This window comes from Acanthaster planci, linkage group LG10 (assembly GCF_054643075.1).
Source record: "Acanthaster planci isolate LZ-2023a linkage group LG10, COTS_SCS, whole genome shotgun sequence".
Taxonomy (NCBI): domain Eukaryota; kingdom Metazoa; phylum Echinodermata; class Asteroidea; order Valvatida; family Acanthasteridae; genus Acanthaster; species Acanthaster planci.
The window spans coordinates 919,858-939,576 of record NC_141786.1 but is presented as its reverse complement, the minus strand read 5'-3'; the positions used below and the strand labels follow the sequence as shown (position 1 = coordinate 939,576).

Here is a 19,719-nt window from a genome sequence, read left to right as displayed (position 1 = left end):
GCGTGTGACAATAGTATACCAACTGTCCGATAGCACTGGTACACACCTGCAAGTTTATCTCCTTTAATGGTAACACTTAATGTCACAACTCTCTGTTGACGGTCAGGTGAACGCTCCAATATTGCATTTTTTTTTACAGTTGAGGGGTCCTACTGTTCAAGGAGGATACACAACTCTGGCAAAGACTCGGGAACCCTGCGCGTTCGCGCTCAAATTTTCGAATTGGTGCCGCCTGCAATGAGCACGCGTGACCATTTTATATTTGTGTTCGATTCAGTTAAATGGGCCAAAACTGACTGACTTTACCAATTTTGTTATGTTTGGAGTACTGGAATTGCCTTGAAGCACCTATAACGTCTGCACTAATGTAGACGCGACCTGCCTTCTGGAGGTTTGCTGGCATAGCTACATTGATTTCCTACTGAAGAAAGAAGCTGTCCCCAAATGCCTATAGCCTCATGCAAACTTCTTCAGCCCCAAGCTCCTTCTAATCTGGCTCATTTAGTGTACTTAAAAATCACTAACGTTCCTAATATAGAGGGAAATTGACTCCGCTCCGTAACACCGAGAGTTAATTGTTTGTTCCAGACCTTGCGAAAAAGGGCAAATGCCTCCATTATAATATTACTAACTCCTCGACGCAAAGCATCTTGACATAGTTTGACGTAGCAGCTGCTACATCTGACTCAGATTGAAAAAACTAAACATGGCAAGCTTGGAGTCGAGTGGTTAAGACGTCACACCTGTGTTAAGAAGGAGGTCTTCAATCATTAGACCCGAATACTTATTGACGACATTTCAATTATGCACTGACTAAAGTGCTCTCTGTTTGAATAATGAGAACAATAAATTCTTGGTCAGTCTTTTTCGCTTAGATCCACGTATTTTGCCAATCTTCTCCTCTATCTCAAATATTACACCCCAGTGATCAACTAAATAGCTGACCGTCAATAACATGCATGATACTGGAGTAAAGGTTCGGCACCATGAGGCAGTTCAGTCAGTCTTACATCACATTTTCCACTAAAACCCACCGAATTTCAGACGCCATTTCATGCACCGTCTTTTCCTTTCGGGTCTGCGTCTTCCGTCTTGCGTTCCGTCTGTGTTAAAAACGACTATATGGAAAACAGGCTTTATTTGTTTACTCAAGTGCCGACGTTAGCTTTTTCTTCACGATATTGTGCATATTCCCCTAATATTCCACACAGCTTTATATCATTATTTCTCAATCTATTTCCATCCATAAGATTATTCATCATCTCAACATGAACGGCTGGGCGTGGCAAGCAATAAGCATGGATGAGCAGGTGGTCAGTGCTGTAATATTCGTCCAGACCAAACAGCTTTGCATCAAGTATTACGCCTTTGTGTTTAATCTTGTCATTGCAAATCTCTGTGATCCCATCTTAACCTTCGTTTATCAGTACCATGATGATGATATCCTTCTGGCTTTGATTCGTAAGACGCTTTTCATGGGTGAGTTGAACCTTATGGCCATTGCTATCAATGTCTGTTGGCCCTGATACAACACTATGGTGACAGGCAGGCGCCTCTTCCTGGCTTGCTTGTTGCTTTGGTCTATCTCCGCTGCTATTTATCTCCCTCAAGCTACGTCTACTCACGGGTAGTCATACGTCTCATCCGGCTTCTGATTACCTTCACTATCCTGCTCGTTGCAGCAGTTCTCTAGTATATGTATAGGCCTAAGAAATGACGTTTTGTGTTTTTCTGAACAAATTAACGTGGTGATCTTGAGACTTACATTTTGCTAATTTCTTGATAAAAATTTGTTTAACTGCCAACTGCAATCACCCCCAATCTAATCCTACCGCTGTGCATGCCAAACAGCCTGGTTTAGTCATCTTAAACGTCGGGACTTCCCCTCAACAGGGATAAAAATCTGAGCCGGTCCCTGGCCAAGGCCCACTCAACTGCATGTGCACATGTTGCACATGCGAGTCACCGGGATTGTTTACGTTAGGCCCGTGGGAATGACCCACCAACGATCCTGCGAATTAGGGTTAGGTCCTTCTGTGATTCGTGGCTTACAGCAGACACGTGTCTGGGTATTCCAGACACGGCCTTGTTTTGGATTTTCAGTCATGCGCCAAATGTTATTTCAGATCTGCAGTTCGGACATCCCCCCCCCCAATAAAAACCTGGAACGTTTTCCCTGCTGTATCTATTATTTAACGTGTGCAGAGGACATCGACTTATGAATTTAAAACCATATAGAACAAAATCCATACTAACGACAGGATTATGAAACCGGCGTCCAAAATCCACACGTCCAGACCTAACAGGACAAAGAGGCAACAAAAACCTTGTTTCTCATACTGAACACGGTCCAATCAACTTCATATTAAAGGGTAGCGAGGGTAGAAATATTCAGAAACCCCACGTATAAAGCAGAGCAGCAAGCATCTAAAACCCTGCGAGAAGCCTGTGGAGAAATTACACGTTTCATCGAGGTGGATATCTTTGATCAGCAGTCAGTTTTACATGTAAAATTACCGTCTTGGGGGGTCTAAAGCGATTTAATCCTAATAAATGGTTAATTTGAGTTAAAAAGAAAGCATTTATTACAATTTGGCTATTTTTTTAACGGTGACTATATAAAATAACAGCAAAGATAATAAATGACTGCAACAACATTGTATTGTTATCACACTCTCAAAAATAAACCAGAAACTAAAAAAAACAACCACGTTGGGAAAATAAAAAAGTGAAATAAAAATTATAAAGCTCACGAACGAACAAAGAGAACACTATTAATTTGAAATTATTAAACGGCGACGAGGAACACAGTTAATTTGTTGATTTAGAGAACTGAAAGAAACGCTAACTACAAATTGTAATGATCAAAAGAGTAAAATAAAACGCCATTATTTCTGTCATGATTGAAAAAATGGGAGAAAAAGTGAAATAAAAATTAGAACGAACAGGAAAAGAATTAAAGAATACGGTGATTTTTCATTTGGCGGAATGAAAGAAACTTCAGAACCTGGTTTCGCCAGCGAACATGTTTTCGTCCTTGGGAATTCAGGTCTTACTTGTAGAACCAGCGATGATAAAAGAATAACAAGTGAAACTACTGCCTTTTTGCAGCACTCCTCACACACTGAAAATAATTTTTAAAAAGTTGGGGGCATTGCATCGGGGCTAGAAGCTTGACCTTTAAGAGTCGCTCAGTAATAGACTACACACAGATCAACCGCAACGACTGTTTTATGTCGGCCATTACAACCAGCACCTCGCTCTCCCAACATCTCATAATACTGGTGTGAAAATACAATAATACTGTACTCCAAACAGTAGTTCACTATCTCTTTTGCTTTCGGGCACGACTTCACCCGAGGTAATAACTGATCGGTCAATGCTCTGGCTACACAAGCCGAGTTTACTCATTTTGTTCAATGGTGGATAGAAAATAGCAGCAGAAACGAGTGTAACAATATTGTAATGTTATCTCACACTCAAAATAAATCAGGAAACTAAATGAAAAAACAGAAAGATGAATACAAAATGTGAACTAAAAATAATGACCACGACAGTACAACAAATTACACCATCAATATGAAATTATAAAACGGAAATGAAGAACGCAATCATTGATGATTTGGAAAACTGAAAGAAACACTCACTACAAATTGTAATGGTCAAAAGTGTGAAACAAAACGCCATCATTCCTGTCATAGTTACAAAAACGGGAGAAAATGTGAAAAACAATTATAACGATCAGGAAAATGAGAAAACAGAACACAATGGTTTTCATTTGGAAAACTGAAATAACTACAAAACTGATCACCAAACGAAACATGACTTTAAAGACCTTAGTTTGTCATATCAGGACATATCTACAATGCGATTCCACAGTCCTGGCATTCAAAATCTCTCTTTGTTTTCACCCGAGAGTGTTGCATGCAAACGAAACGACTGCAGCTATTACACACTCGAGTTGACCTCCTTTTCTCTCCAGGGCGGCAAAGCCGACATCTTCCCGAGTCTGCACGGGCGTGATGGGTTGCTGGATCTTGATGTTTGGCCTGACGCACCACCTTCTTGCCAACATAGGCAAAGGCATCGATTGTGTGTTGGCGGAGGCGTTCGGGGTACCGTCGTCTGATTTCTATTTGTGGTAGCGTCAGACCCACAATGAGCTCTTCCAAGAAATCATGCCGGGTGGTTGTGGCTCGCGGATGTACCTGCCGAAACAACACGTAGGCGTTGATGGCAGCACAGTTCATCAGGTGGAAGAAAACCACCATGGGCCATCGGTTGGAAATACGGGCACAGTTGTAAATACTGCACATTTGGTCAACAGTGTCCACACCGGCCTTCGTTGAATTATAATAGTCGATGATCTCGGGCTTTTGGCTCATTGGATTGGTGGTAGCATCATGGTGCATTGACGACAGAAGCAATACATTTCTATGTTGCTTCGGCACAAAAGAAACAAGAGTGTTCAAACCTGAAAATCGAAAGTGCGATGACTTGACTTGCCTGTTTCGGACTTGTTCCTTGCGCATGTCATCGGGCACCTCCTTACGATTCTCCTTGATGGTGCCGACAAGGGTCATTTTCTTTGTCCATAAGTAGTCGGCTAAAGCCTTGCTCACAAAGAAACTATCGGCCGTAACATTCCGTCCAGTCCCAAAGACTGGTTCCACCAAATCTTTGACGACTCGAGCACCAAGCTCGGTTTCGCTTCGGCCTTGTTCGTTGCCGATACAGGGCTGCATATTGTGGATGTAGTGGGTGTTGCTGTCTACTGATGCCCAAAATTTCAGTCCATATTTGGCCAGTTTCTTGGGCATATACTGCTTGAAACTGCAGCGTCCGCGGAAGGCAACTAACTGTTCATCCACTGTCAGGTTCTCACTTGGACTGAAATGATGAACGAGGGCAGACCGGAATATTTCGAAAACATCCCTCATGGGCGCAAAATTGTCTGTGGCCTTACGTTCCGCTCTAGTGTTCCTATCGTCGAAACAAAGCATTCCAAGTATTTCCTGAAATCGTTTCCCTGCCATTGTGCACTCACAGAGTGGTCTGGAGAAGAAACCCGGTCGCCAAAATGTCTTGACCCTCTCATGGCCCGATTTGGTCAGACCAAGAAAGAAGAGGAGACCGATGAAAGACCGCAGCTCCATCATGCTGCAGTTGACCCAAGCAAATCCTCTCTTGATCAGTCCCTCTTCATTAGTATACCGCAGGATGATCTCTAGCATGGTAACTGGGAAGAACAGGTTGAAAAGCTCGAGCGGTGATGATGCCCCTCCCAGATTCTTAGAGCCCATTGCCTCAGTCAAGATATTTCTCGTTGCCGCCTTCGCTGATGGGACCGACAGATCACTCCACACCGTCCCGTCCCTGGCTGTAACCCCGCCAGCAGCGGGTGGCTGGGACGGAGCCTCTAGCGGGGATGGGGGTTGCAGTGCGCAGCCCTGTCTCGCTGGACGACCACATTTTGCCGGTGCGCTTGCCTCGGCAGAATCCGGTGCTGGAGTGGCCCGCACTCGTGACCCCTTTGGTTGGATGAACGCAGCCGTTTCCTCTGGGGATGAAGGTGAATCATATTCATTCTCCGAAGCAGACATTTCGGAATCGTCATCCGGTTGATCACAGTCATACGATGCAATGGAGACATCTTCATCCGAAGATTCGCTGGCACTTCCTTCACTGGGTTCGCCTGCGAACAAGCCCTGCAATATTTCTTTCTTGATAGGAAATCCGGTCTTACTTGTAGAAGCCATGGATATGGAATGAACTCAGGCTACTGATTTTATGCAGCACGGCTCCGTGCTCACACGTTGAAAATACGCCGGACAGCTTCCATTGGAACCGCTCGGTGATAGACAATAGTGGGTGAACTACAACGACTGATTTATGTCGGCCTATACAACTAGCACCCGCTCTATACATGTAATACTGGTGGGAAATACAATAACATCAGTCACAATCCAAACAGTCGTGACAATCCCTTAAAGGTGCGACTTTACCTCAAGCATTTCCCAAGTGATAACAGATCGGTCCCACAAGCTCCGCCCCCATCACTGGATTAGAGGGATTCCCTTTTACCATTCGCTGTTTGTGGGTGCAGTGTCCCAATTCAAGGAAAATTCTCCGCCAGGCCGAGGCGCAGAAAAAGTACCCCCCAGAGATTGTTTCGAAAAGAGGGGTCTGTTTGGGCCAGGAAATGGTGGAATTGTGTCAGTATGGCCCAGAATCATCTCTGTAGATTCAGGGGCACCCATCTGGGGGCAAAGCAGACAAAAATGGGATTGAAAATTAGTCAGAAGAGCCCCAGGAAGGTGAGGGATGTCATTTGAAAAATGGCCGCTGGGAGGGCTTGGCAACATTCACTTTTTGGGGGGTGAGTTTGTTTTGGGCGGATAATTAAAAAATTCATTGGTTAACCTACTAAAAATTGAAAATCAAATGAAATCTGAAGGACCAAACAACACATTGATTTTTGTTTGAGAGGCCTCAGGGACTTCAGTTGCCTGCCATGGGGCTCCAAACTTGGTTGATTTTACACTATTTTCAATGGAGCTTGAATTAGTTCAGTGCACCCTTTGTACGCTGTCACCATAGGCATGGAGAGCCTCGAAAGACAGCTTCACACAAAAATACAGCCGGTTCAGTAAACCGCAACCTCTACACCTGCCATATTAAATTGTGTAAAGGTGCCGGCTCGAGGTTAGCTCTCCATGCCTGTGTGACGGTAGCGTGCAAGAGCGACTGCTACTTTGCTTCACGTCCACTGAAATACTTCAGCAAATAGCCGTGTGGTAAGGGAGGTCAAAGGGCCAGAATTGTTTACAGTCGCATCCGTACCGTACATGGTAGAACGACGCAGATACAAAGAAATCCATTTACTGCGCAGGCCTTTCTACATGTTCTAGGCGAGGTGGGATTTCCCCCCATCAACACTCTGTTCTTTCCAGTTGTTGTGGCTGGGCCAAAGGGGCTCCGCGGTCTTTAATGTTAACGTATTCGTAGATTGGTGATTGCATAGAATTGGATTCGACAAAAACTTGAATAAAGGCTTAGCTAGGTTTGATGTACAAAATATTTGGAAGAAAAACTGCAGAAAAAAAGAGGTGGTGTGTGCTTTCTATTTCAGTTTAACTTACATGTATAATTCGGGTACGTTGTTTTTTTTTTAAATAGATTTTACCCTTAACATCAGTCACATTCAGTATATAAAGATGATGACAAAATCATACATTTTTATAAACACACAATCATATTTACCTTGGTTTTGTAAATGCCTGATTTTATCTTCGATTCATGATTTATTCCTGATATATCTTTTTAGTTTATTGGTTTTGTTTGTTTACCGAGGGTACGCCCAAGCAGCCGAAGCTAGTTTAAATTTCATCCGGGCTCTGCAACAACACGTTGAATTGAAAAAAAAACTGTGTGTACATTAGGATAATAGCAGCCATCGCGGGAATAAGGAGAAACAAATCACCTGAATTATAAGTAAAAGATGATTACAATAATACAGAAGACACAAACCTTAAATGAAAGTTAAAAATTAACAGAAATTAAAAATGTAAATATAAAAAAAGGCTTGGGGTCAATTTATCCATCAGTGAAAAAATCAGTTGGCCTATTAGCTGAAATAAGAAAGGCATGACTAAGGGCGATCAACTTCTAGAAATAATAAGTCTAAAAATGAGGCGGGGGGAATTAAGTTCAGTGTTTAAACATAGGAAACAATAAAAGATACCTGAAGCAAAGGATTAGGTGCAACAATTTCAAAGGTAGTAAAAGATAAATATAAATAATAAACAGGTGATGGTGAGTAATAAAACAATGAACCTTAAAAAGTAATTGAGTATGATACATAAAAACATAGTTAACTGCGTAATAATAATTATTAAAATCATTGAAATAATCCAATTACTTCGATTAATTTTAAACACCTGAAAGCTGGAAGATAATTAAGCTTGACCGATCTAACGGGCCGATGGGTTTGCCTTAAAGACACTGGTATGACTGAAAGGGGCAGGTAGCTATTCCAGATTGTTTTCCCCAAAACTGCTGAACTATGAAAAATGTATTCAGCAATTTTAGTGATGGGGAGACAGTACCAAGTCTGTGCTGTCCTGCAACTCGGTGATCCAAAAAGAAGAGGTCAGCCATGTAATTAGGCCAGGCACATAATGCGTCCCAGGCAGCTTGTAAACCAGAATATTTAGTCTGTTGATGAGTAGACTTGAATAAAGTCGAACTTTGCTCTTCCCTAGTCAGCCATCCATTCAGCCGGTACGCACTACACTGCAGTCTCACTCGTCCACGGACGTGTATAATAAAATCTGGACTCGCAGTGCCCTTAATCAGCTTATAGAGTCATTGAATCAACCCGCAGCCATTTTTCCGAGCCGAATACAAAGCTTTTCCGGCAATGCCCACCGTTGTTCTTCCTGGCGTCAATAGAAGGGAACCGCCCACGCTTTTGTATTCGGCTCGGTAAAATGGCCGCTGGTTGGCTTCTTTTTCATACAAAGGCCTTGCAAGTCCAGGTTTTTTTTATATACGTCCGTGCACTCGGCCCGGTATATGCATCTCGCATAAACCTTGTAAGGCGCCCTCATTTGATAGCCTTTAATGTACAACGAGGCCGAGTTCGGGCGGCTTAATTGTTCCCGTATGCTCACGAACAGCTCGATTTGTTGTTCGTGGGTCGGCCACTCGAACGTCGGGAACAAACAACCGGTTATCGCTAGTAGTAAGTGACAAGCAACATGCAACATGGAGGCGTCAATATAGGCTACGTTATTCGAGAGTTAATGTTTGGATGGGCTGACTTCTTTTCTATATAAACAGGAATATTCATTTCTGTGTTATGGAAAATAATTAATGTTAATTTTGCAAAACTTCCCATTGTCTATGGCTTTGGAAGCCATCTGTCTACTTTTTGCAGCTGTTCTGTGTTATGGAAAATAATTAATGTTAATTTTGCAAAACTTCCCATTGTCTATGGCTTTGGAAGCCATCTGTCTACTTTTTGCAGCTGTTCAAAAATCAAAATCTCACGGGTTTTTCCGTGTGTTCCTTTAAAACCCTGGTGAGGAGGTGGTGTGTGATCCTGTTCCGAGAACAGTGTTCTTCAGTCGTGTTCCCGCCGCTGTTCGAGCGCGAGAACAAGAAACCCGTGTCAAGAATAGGCCGCCCGAACTCGACCCGAGTGTCACCACTCAGTAAGTCCGACTTGACAGATACGTCCCATCGTCGACATGTAGTTACCTAAAGTATACAGAATTTCCACCAATCAAAGTTGCCAGACTTGTAGACTCATTCATTTTAATGTAGGTGTAAACAATGTAAAAATAAGTGTGAATTGGCTGCTACCACTTTTGGTAGATAAGCCCATTTGCTGTGTGCAAACTGTACGTTGGCAGATTCATCAAGTCGGGATTTCTGAACTGAACTCATAGTAATAAGTGGACCCAAGAGGGCACGAAGCAAGTAACCGCGTGGGGTCTCGATATGTATCAAAAGCAGAAATGAAGACATCACAAAGATCCAGACTTGAGTCAAATCTAATATTAATGAGCGCAATCACGCTGTCGCACTCTTGAGCCAAGGCAACGAATTGGAGCGGATGGGTTTGAACTTTTTAGGAGTTTCAAATTTGCAAAAATAAGTTACGTGTGCTATGGGGTCCACGCTTCATTATCATCCTTACATGAAGTAACCTCCTCCGAGGGGCATTGGACAGATTGTCAGCTCAAACTTTGTGATCTATAGGCCAAGCTGAAAAATATCTCCTTTCAACTGTGTTCTGGGATTCTAGGACAACTACTGTTTCATCAAGGAATGAAAGTTTTATTTGCACTGTGCATAAGACCAGATATACTCTGCTCTTTGGTATTAGGTATTGAACATAATTTGTAGCGAAGGACAATGTGTATGTAGCGTTTTTACTAATTAGCCTGATCATTTATACAGTAATTATGTATGGATATTAATTAAAATGAATATTTCATTAGTCGTCGGTACATTGCATATCTCTATTGTAATAACATACCTGCAGAAAAGAGCGCTGACATAATAATGGTTTACTTCTAACAGTGAACTGTATACTTAAGATCGAGGCTGTACAGGATGTCCACACTACCGGTATTATCCAGTGATCCTACAAGAGCAGGTCAAATATCAGCCCAATTGGCAGCCGGATTCCAAATAAAAAGGTTGGCTTCTATGTTTGTTTATTTCTTTCCTTCCTTCTTTCTTTGTTCCCTCTTCAACTCTTTCTCTCTCACTTTCTCTCTGGATTTTTTTTTCAATTGTTTGCCGTGTTATGCCTGGTTGAATTGGTGTGAGGCAGGACAGACAGCCGAGAGAAGAGCAACAGGATGTCTTTGAGAGCCGTCAAGCAAAGGGCATTTGTGACCTACCATCTTCTTTCTGTAATTACCACAAGTGCATTATTAGAGTCGGTGTAGAAACTCAGATTATTACATATATAATACTTATTGCTGTTGCTGTTGTAAGTTTTATTAAAAAGACAATTACTGGTGGCGAAAATGTAGGTAGCATCGACTCTTGTGATTTTTTCTTCCACGTTTCAGGACAAATCCTATACACCTAACCGTGAACAGGTTCACATCTTAGTTGCTGTCCTTTGTCGTCTCATAGCGTTAAGGCCGGTTCATACTGCATGCGAATGCGAAAGCGAATTTGACGTCACAAAAATTGGCAGCGAAACTTCGCTGAGTTGAAATGTCATGATTCAACTTTTACGAATTCACAACGCGAATATTTTGATCTGACGTCACAGATTCGTGTTCGCGTTGGCGCAAAGTATGGCCTTAAGGCCAGTTCATACTTCTAGCGAAAGCAAAAACGAACGCCAATTTGTGATGTCAGATCAAACATTTGCGCTGCAAAAACTGCAAACTGAAGTTGAACACATTTCAACTCGAGCGGAATTTCGCTATAAATTTTTCGTGACGTCAATTGGCTTTGCTTTCGTATTCGCCTTTTAAGTGTGAACCAGCCTTCAACACTGAGAGAAGCAGACCAAGAAAACAGATAAAGCAACTATAGCTGTATAGTGCTGTACCAAACGACGAAATTAAGTCTACCAACCCATTCAATTCATATAGTTCCAATTTTGTTTATGCATCTTGCTGATTAGGTGAACGCCGAAGGTCAACACTTCTTTTGAATTTATTGGATACCTCGAAGTTAAAATGGATGACGCAGACGCAGCATTGAGGAAAGCTAGTATTCCTATGCAAGTGGTTTGTGCCATTGCCGTGGTATTGAATCTTCTGGTTGTGCTGGTGTTCGCTAGAACCAAGCAACTCCGTGTTAAGTATTACGGATTCCTCTTCAACCTCGTTCTCGCTGATATTGCCTTCCCGACTACAATGATTATTTTCGTACACCTCAAGCGCGTACCCATAGTTATTGCCCTTACCCGGGCATTCCTCCTAACTGCGCAGCTCAACATCTTAGCCGTAGCTGTAAATCGTCTGCTTGCCTTGTCTCTGATGCCACCCGCCCGCTATGATGCTGTAGTAACACCTGCTCGCGTGGTGCTTGCATGTCTATTGATTTGGATCGTATCTGCTGCGTTGTTCGTACCTACAACGTTTCTCCAGGATCGAAAACTGAACTGGTTGATCCAAGCGCTGCTTCCTCTTATAACCCTTCTCACTACTGGTGTTCTGTACTTTGTGGTTTTCCGTAAGATCTCCAAATATCGAGCGCCGCTAGCATACACGGAGGGAATCTACAATGTCGACGAACAGACTAATAGCCGTATACGCCAAACACGCCATTTGATGGTGACCTTCACCATCATATTTGTGGCATCTGCTGTCTGTTGGCTGCCATTTTGTGTAGTGTTTTTCATACTGTTTGCTCACGGCAAAACCAGCTTTTCTGTCATGGTAGGTCTGCGCTACTGCTTCACCATAATGGTGCTTAATTCTGCGCTCAATCCCTTTGTCTACTGGTGGCGTTTGAAAGAGGGAAGAGAAGCTTTGTACCACCTGTTCTGCGGATGTCGTAACAACCAGGGAAAAGAAAGAGAAAGAGATTCTGTAACAATCGCGGAGACGGAAATGTAAGAGTGCCAAAACATTGGATATTAATGTGTCATAGAGCAGTAGAACATTTGAAACACAGTCTACAAGCACGTTTGGGTCCATTTCGAAAAAAAAAAAAAAAAAAACGTAGGCCTACAGTTTTAATGGTCAGCGTTGCTTGAGTCTGAGGATTTCAAGATTATGGAGCAAGTTGTATTCAATTGGTTTCGATTATGATAATTAGGTATGTTATGTAAAACGGAAGTTCCGTTTCTTTTAGTGGTTTTCCTGCAATATTAAATTTACTGCTACATTCTGTAGCAACAGATATACACGTTTAAGTACTCACTTGAAAGTTCTGCAATGCAATTGACATTAATATTTACTTGAGCATTACTTTAATGTTTAAATTCGTATTCATAATTACCCTACGACGAAGCGTTTTGCTAATTTCTCAATAAAATAAATTACAGCCAAATCCAATCGCCTTCAATCTAATCCTACATCTGTCCATGCAAAACTATTCTAGTTTGGTCATTGATATCACATCACAGATTACCCCTTAGCAAGGGCAAACAACCTTTGAACGAGCCTAGGGCCTAGTTGCATTGTGTAAAGTACACGTATCGCATTCTTGAAAGGGCTTATTTAGACAGCCCCTTAAACTGTCGTCTAGTATTGTCAATCGGTGTCGGGTCTCCTTGATGTCTGTAGCTTTTAGTAGACACTTGTCTGTTTTTGTTTTGTTTTTTGGATTTTTGTTTTATTGTTGTTGTTTTTCTGGTGAGAAAAGGTTATAAGACCGGTTTCATCATGAGCCTTGGCGATCGAATAAATCAGTGCAACTGTTACACAGCGTTAATAATGGGTATCAATAGCCATTGCACAACCAATACGTCTTTGTGCCATTTCGAAAATGTACATCACAACATTATTCCTCTAAGTTTAAAGGATATTATGGCGGAAATAATTTCCTCAAACTAGGTTTAAAAATTGAAATGAAGTGAAGGGTTTTTTGCTGCCATGTGTTACTCCACCCATTTTGAAGCCCTGTTGTTAAAATTCTGCAACATTGAAAAAAATATTTGTGTTGTTAGATTCAGACAGACCGGTGTATTTTAGTGTTAGTTGGGTATACTGTAAATATGATTAATTGAAGTACAGTCAAAATGAAGGTTTTTACCGTCAACTAAAAAGTTTTTCATTCTTATTAGACAAAATGATTTCACCTTATTACTTTGGAAATCTACGTAGTTTCAGGCAAAGATCGTATAGCGCCGCGAAGCGGCGCAAGATGGCTAACTTCACCTTAAATACACGTGAAACGTTGTAATCGCATAGGCGCCATTTGAGCAAGCGATACGCCTACGCAATACACATCAATGCGCGGGCGCAGGCACCGCGGCAGGCACGGGCACCTGGTGAGCCTGCGCCCAAGCATTACTGTAAACTGCGCAGGCGTATCCCTTGCTCAAATGGCGCTTATGGTAATTACATCTTTTAGGCATAGTTATCCATCTTGCGCCTTCGGCGCTATACGATCTTTGGTTTCAGGTGAAAGTATTTTACTATCACTCATTCTGTTCCCAACATATGCAGCAAGGTATGAGATGGAGAGAACCCCCCCCCCTGCTTTGTGTTGGTCATTGTCTCGCAAGAATCTGGGGAATTCCTTTCAGACATTTGGGGGGGGATGTGTTAAGTAACAATAGTCTGGAATGTGTATAGGGATTGGACATGTTGGGGGGGTACCCCTCGGTCTCATTTCTTGCTGGGTATAGTTCCCAAGGGTTTGGACAATTAGTCGGGTTCCATCATTATGTCATAACTGTGATGTGACATTATGTCATAACTGTGCCTGAAGTCAGGCGGACATGATGGTTTTTGGTGTGGCGGTTATTTGAAGTTCAAGGCTGCATGCGTGCCAGCCTGCGTGCATTAGCACCGCAGTGGAAACACGAAAACTTTTTAGCTTTTGGCTGACCAGCCTTAAACAAAATGGCCGCTAAGCAAGAAGAATCAAAGAAGTTACTCTAAATCGCCCACAGTCTCAGCTCCTCATAAAATGTACAGTATAGACATCGGAAAAATGTCGAAGGGGTATTAATTCTAGCTTGCAATAAAATAAAACCTTCATTGGGTACAGAGTACTGAAGTGTGACGTCATTTAATGCCCAAAAGGACCATGCAGACGAATAGAGTTCGTGCGCGTGCGGGTTCAAACGCTTGTAGTTTCAGGCATGGCTACTGCTGTTGAGGGGATGTTTTCGGTGCCTGGTCCCCGCCTTTGGAACCAACTTGTAATTCAACTTAGGGACTCTAAGAGTGTAGTGTGTTTTAAGACTGGTTTTTTTAGCAGGCATTTTTAGTCTCTAAGACTTAGAACAATTTTAATTAGTAATTTTGGGCGTTTATAATGTTTACTACATGAAGTGAATATATGTGCCGGAGAAGTTAATGGATTGGGCGCTTAAATTTCAAATTATAATAGGGCACGTGGCGTATCCACTTCGGTATCTATCTGTTTCACAGTGACTTCGTCAGTCACGCAGAAGCACTACATATTGTAGGCTCCCATTGCCCGGGACAAACACTAAATTTGCGCTAACTTCCTCCTTTATGGTTCTAGGTAATTCTATGTGTAGAGGTGTGATTTAAACTGAAGTGATGTCACAATATACGAAACGGATAGATGACAGATCTGGGGGCTCTGAACACAACGAAAGCGAGTTAATGACACTTCGCCAGCCCACTCTGGCTGTTCATTGTAAAAACTATATAAGCCCGTATATGAGTCATCTGGCAGCATCCAGATATATGGAGTGCTTCCAGCCATTAGCTTTCATGAACTCTAGTTTAATTTACCAGCATAAGCCACAATTTTCAAATACAGCAATGTGCACCAATAAGGCCGAATATCATTGCTTACTTGGTGATAGGTACTTGTTGATGAAATCAACGATATCATGGGGTATAGACCTGTGTAAAATTCAGTGTTGTTGCTGAAATACTCAACAGAAGATACTTTGGGCAAAATAGACTTAAAATCAAGTCGTTAGTCGGTCGTGTTTGTCGTCCAGAGCATTATGAGACAACATGCTGCGTCGGTTTACAGTTAGTGCTGAGCCCGTTCAGCGTTGCCCGCGATCATGCGTGCCGAGCTCCTTCGGCCTGGATATCACAGTTGGTCGTGGGCTGTTCAATACCGGATTTCGGTGCCCGTCTAACAACTTGATCAACCTGACTCCAGATGGGATATTTATGTATGCAACAACTACAATGAATATTTATACATTTCCATGGAGAGCGCCAATAGTAGCTCACGCTACATAACAGCTAGACCCATCTATTTCATACATAGAGGTGTCTATATTTGACTAGTGCCAGTCTCTCTCATATCTTGCATCAAAATCCCTTTTAATACGACGCTTAAAGAGAAAGCATACATAATTATTGAAGAATAAATCTATAAACTATCTTTCTTGGAAGAAAAAGTTTTTATATGGGAAATATTATTTCTAGAATAATGTAAACACCCTCTTCAATGAAAGAGACTGTAGTTGTTGCTAATAAACGTTCAATTTACCAGTCAAACTGCCCTTAATATTAATACAATGATTCTTAGCCAATCAGAGTGATCCGTCTAATTTTAGTAGCAAGCCACATATGTTTTGCACAAAGGCTTGCAGACTGTTCGAGTCGGTAATTTGGCACCGCCGAACGTAGTCCCTGACCAAAGATTTCCTGACGACCCTTGATAAAGAATCTTAGATAAGGCACCCACGGATATAAATAGATAAAACACAGGGGTCAGAGGTCACAAGTTGAAATCCCCGATGTTTTCGATTTAATTTCTTTACGTGGTGGGTTCCAATTCAGCTGAGTGTTCCCTAATGAGGCGCACTTGAAAAAATCTCAGAAAATTCAAAATCATACATAAGTATTTTCGAAATTCTTTTAGTTGATCAATTCTTGTACAGCAACATTCTTCAACGCACACCCGTCTTTTGAGACAATAGCAGGCACTGACAAATAGCGCTGGATGCACTACTTGAACGTTGGCGAATTTTCAACCAAATTTTATAAGGAAACTAATCAGGGGCTTATAAGACTTGACGATTTTCATGGCGAAAAAACTATACGCCAAGCCAAGTCAAGACCCAAGATCCCAGATCCACCCCCGGACGAAGTGTCTCCTATACCCAAAGCCAACTAGTAAGGGCCCCTAGTTCCATCATTCTCCCCTACTTCGGCTGTACTTCCCACCATAATCCAGCGCATTCTCCACAAGCACGGTATTTCCACACAGCCCCACTGCAGTTGCACAACCTGCTCACCTCGCACAAGGACCAGCAGGACCACCAGCGCAGACCAGGTGCGTACAGAATACCTTGCCAATGTGGCAAAGTGTACATCGGCGAGACGGGCTGGGACCTCCCTACCCAAATCAACGAGCACAAAGCTCATGGCAGGAAGGGAGAGCTTGAAAAGTCGCCGATAATTAAGCACTCCCACACTGACGATTTATAGGAAAAAAATGTACTTACAAGAGGTGGCTACAGAAAGAGACGATGTGAGTTGGTCGGGAGCGTGGAGGCAAAACGCTCCACTCCCAACGGGCAACCAAAGAAAATTACGTTACTGCATGCTGAAAAAAAATGTACCAACAGGTGTGATCAAGGGAAGACTGACTGGATTTTATGGGGACTATCATGTAAATTGTGACTTCAAATAAGGAAACTGTTCTGTCAAGGGAAAATATTAAAAAGGCACAGCGCAGACGATAACAGCCAGAAATTTAAGAAGTCCTTCAGATTGAAAAGTTAATATTTTCAGTCCAGAAATATGTAAAACCTCAACCCAAACTGAATGCAAACTCGGAGTAGTCAGTGTGTACTACGAAGTTTTCCAAAGTGATAAAAGAACTTTCTGTCTGTTGCTCTGAGTGGGACATCTGTTTTATAGCGGAACTGGACTGAACTGGATATGGGTAGGATGGAGAATTTTTATGAGGTGATAATTGAGCCGTGGGTCATTCAGAAAAAAAGGAATGGAGCCTATGTTGACTTACCTTTCTTCCTCTGTGGTCACTTCTCGAGATGTCTTTGTCCAGTTCACCTGTCGAACCTGCACTTGCAATGCAAGCAATCTTTGGTGATGACAGCGATGATTCCAATTCAGATGTTTCCATGGCATCTGAAGAAAGTGGAGACGAGTTGGCCATTTACAAACCGGCTTTTACTTTTACACCATTTTGATTTGTAGTTTTCGCATTTACTTTTCTCAGAATACAAATGATGCACTCAAAAAAATAGTCTTTACATGTGACTTATTGTGCATGCCACAAAGCTCTTCCTTACAGATTCAAGTATGGGTTCTGCCACCCCCCCCCCATTTACAGCCCCCGTTGAGATGTAAATAGACAAGGCCGCAGTGACATTTACTCTTGGGAATTACAGATTGGTTAGTAATCCTCTTTGACTACATGGAGAATGATAATTTGGGTACAAGTCTGATGGTGCAACACTGTCACGCGCCCCTCCCCCGTAAATGTTGATTAACATCATTAGACCCCCCCCTCAACCCCTATCCCAAGTTTTTCTCAATTCAAGAATCTGCCTTATCTTTAGATAGAATAAACACTACTTTGTGACGACGTTAATGCTTTTAAAGAATTAGATGTTTTTCGCGTTTGTTTGTGTCATCTTAAATGCTATCGCGTATCGAAAATAATCCTTCCTCCGAGGGTTTTGAGATCTGACCCTCATGAGCGAGTAGTCATATGATGAAATCTATCAGCATAGGACAGCATATAAATTATTTTAATTACATGTATATGTTAATTACAAAGTAATTCGATGATATAAACTGTTTAAAATTCAGTACTCGCCTCATTTCGTAATTGTATAGGCGCATCTATTGTCACAATCATACCCGCAGAAACCAATATTTAAATGGAATCGTTTTTAGATATCAACAAAGTACTTTTCGTATTAAAATCTACTAGATACACCGGGCAACGATCTAGAGTGTTATCTAGTGCCCCAGGAAGTCAAACGAAACATCGGCAAACACAGCGGTTGCAGCTAAAGACAGGTTGGTTTGTTAGTTGGTTTTGGTGATTGAAGGTGCGATTTGTGTGTCAGTTTTGCCGTTTTTTGAGTTTGTCTAATTTTTGGCAACTGATCCTTAAAATATCTCTCTGCATCTTATCTGGTTGAATGACAAACCGCTGTAAGAACAGTAGAGAAAGGGCTTTCATTTGTCTTTACACAATTAAGAATTAAGAACAAGTTAATGCACTAGTGATTGTTTCCAGTTTGAATTAAAAGCCCATATAACAATTGGCGTTTCTTTGGGTTTTCTGTGGTGCATTACTGGAGCTGGGGCAGACAATCACTTCCATAACAAAGGCTTTGGCTGGGGATGTTATTTTAGTTGCTGCAACGCAGTTATCAATGGTTCTTGCCAGATATTATTTCCGCCAAGATTCACCCCAAATACTACCATTTTAAACCTTAACATGTAGATCTTTGAATAGTAGGTGTTGTTTGTTTGTCGTTTCATTGCCCAAGAGAGAGGGGAAAACGCACAGAATGAAATACAGATTTTATAAACCTATTCTGCCCTTCGTGCTGAAATAGATGCTTTGTTTTATAGCTGCCAAATAAAATCCGGTATTGGTTTCTTTATACTTGTATATCTTGCTGATTAGGTTTTAACTTTGAAGGCCAGGACCTCTTCAGAATTTGTTGAACCTAAAATGGATGACGTAGATGGAGCATTGAAGAAAGCTAGTGTTCCTATGCAAGTGGTTTGTGGTGTTGCCGTGGTATTGAATCTTCTGGTTGTGCTGGTGTTCGCTAGAACCAAGCAACTTCGTGTTAAGTATTACGGCTTCATCTTCAACCTCGTCCTCGCCGATATTGCCTTCCCAACTATAATGATCATTTTGATACACCTTAGGCACGTGCCCACAGTTGTTGCCCTCGCTCGGGCTTTTCTTCTAACTGCACAGCTCAGCATCTTAGCCGTAGCCGTAAATCGTCTGCTTGCCTTGTCTCTGATGCCACCCGCCCGCTATGATGCTGTGGTAACACCTGCTCGCATGGTGCTTGCGTGTCTATTGATTTGGATCGTATCTGCTGCGTTGTTCGTACCAACAACGTTTCTCCAGGATCAAAAACTGAACTGGTTGATCCAAGCGCTGCTTCCTCTTATAACCCTTCTCATTACTGGTGTTCTGTACTTTGTGGTTTTCCGTAAGATCTCCAAATATCAAGCGCCACTGGCTTCCACAACTGGAACCAGCAAAGTCGATGAACAGACTAGTAGCCGTTTACGTCAAACGCGCCATTTGATGGTGACCTTCACCATCATATTTGTGGCATCTGCTGTTTGTTGGCTTCCATTTTGTGTGGGCTTTTTAATACTGTTTGCTCATGGCAAAACCACCTTTTCGGTAGTAATTTACCTGCGCTACAGCTACACCGTAATGACACTGAATTCTGCGCTCAATCCCTTTGTCTACTGGTGGCGTTTGAAAGAGGGAAGAGAAGCTTTGTACCACCTGTTCTGCGGATGTCGTAGTAACCAGAGAAAGGAAAGAGAAAGAGGTGCTGTAACAATCGCGGAGACGGAAATGTAAGACTGGCATATT

General features: G+C 42.1%; 2 protein-coding genes across 2 annotated transcripts; both read left to right on the top strand.

Annotated features, from left to right (window-relative positions):
• Positions 1–10,124: 10,124 nt before the first annotated feature.
• On the top strand, positions 10,125–14,872 carry LOC110983505 (uncharacterized). Its single transcript, XM_087142880.1, has 2 exons — positions 10,125–10,211; positions 11,162–14,872. Exon 2 carries the CDS (start codon positions 11,217–11,219, stop codon positions 12,099–12,101), a length of 885 nt encoding a protein of 294 aa, XP_086999006.1. The 5' UTR covers positions 10,125–10,211; positions 11,162–11,216; the 3' UTR covers positions 12,102–14,872.
• A 3,111-nt stretch (positions 14,873–17,983) lies between these two features.
• Positions 17,984–19,707, top strand: LOC110983473 (uncharacterized). Its single transcript, XM_087142819.1, has 2 exons — positions 17,984–18,155; positions 18,775–19,707. The coding sequence occupies exon 2, from the start codon at positions 18,823–18,825 to the stop codon at positions 19,705–19,707; it is 885 nt and encodes a 294-aa protein (XP_086998945.1). The 5' UTR covers positions 17,984–18,155; positions 18,775–18,822.
• Positions 19,708–19,719: the final 12 nt, after the last annotated feature.

Bases quoted from the DNA above. Each gene is read 5' to 3' on its own strand.
- LOC110983505 (XM_087142880.1), top strand. From the start codon at position 11,217: ATGGATGACGCAGACGCAGCATTGAGGAAAGCTAGTATTCCTATGCAA.
- LOC110983473 (XM_087142819.1), top strand. From the start codon at position 18,823: ATGGATGACGTAGATGGAGCATTGAAGAAAGCTAGTGTTCCTATGCAA.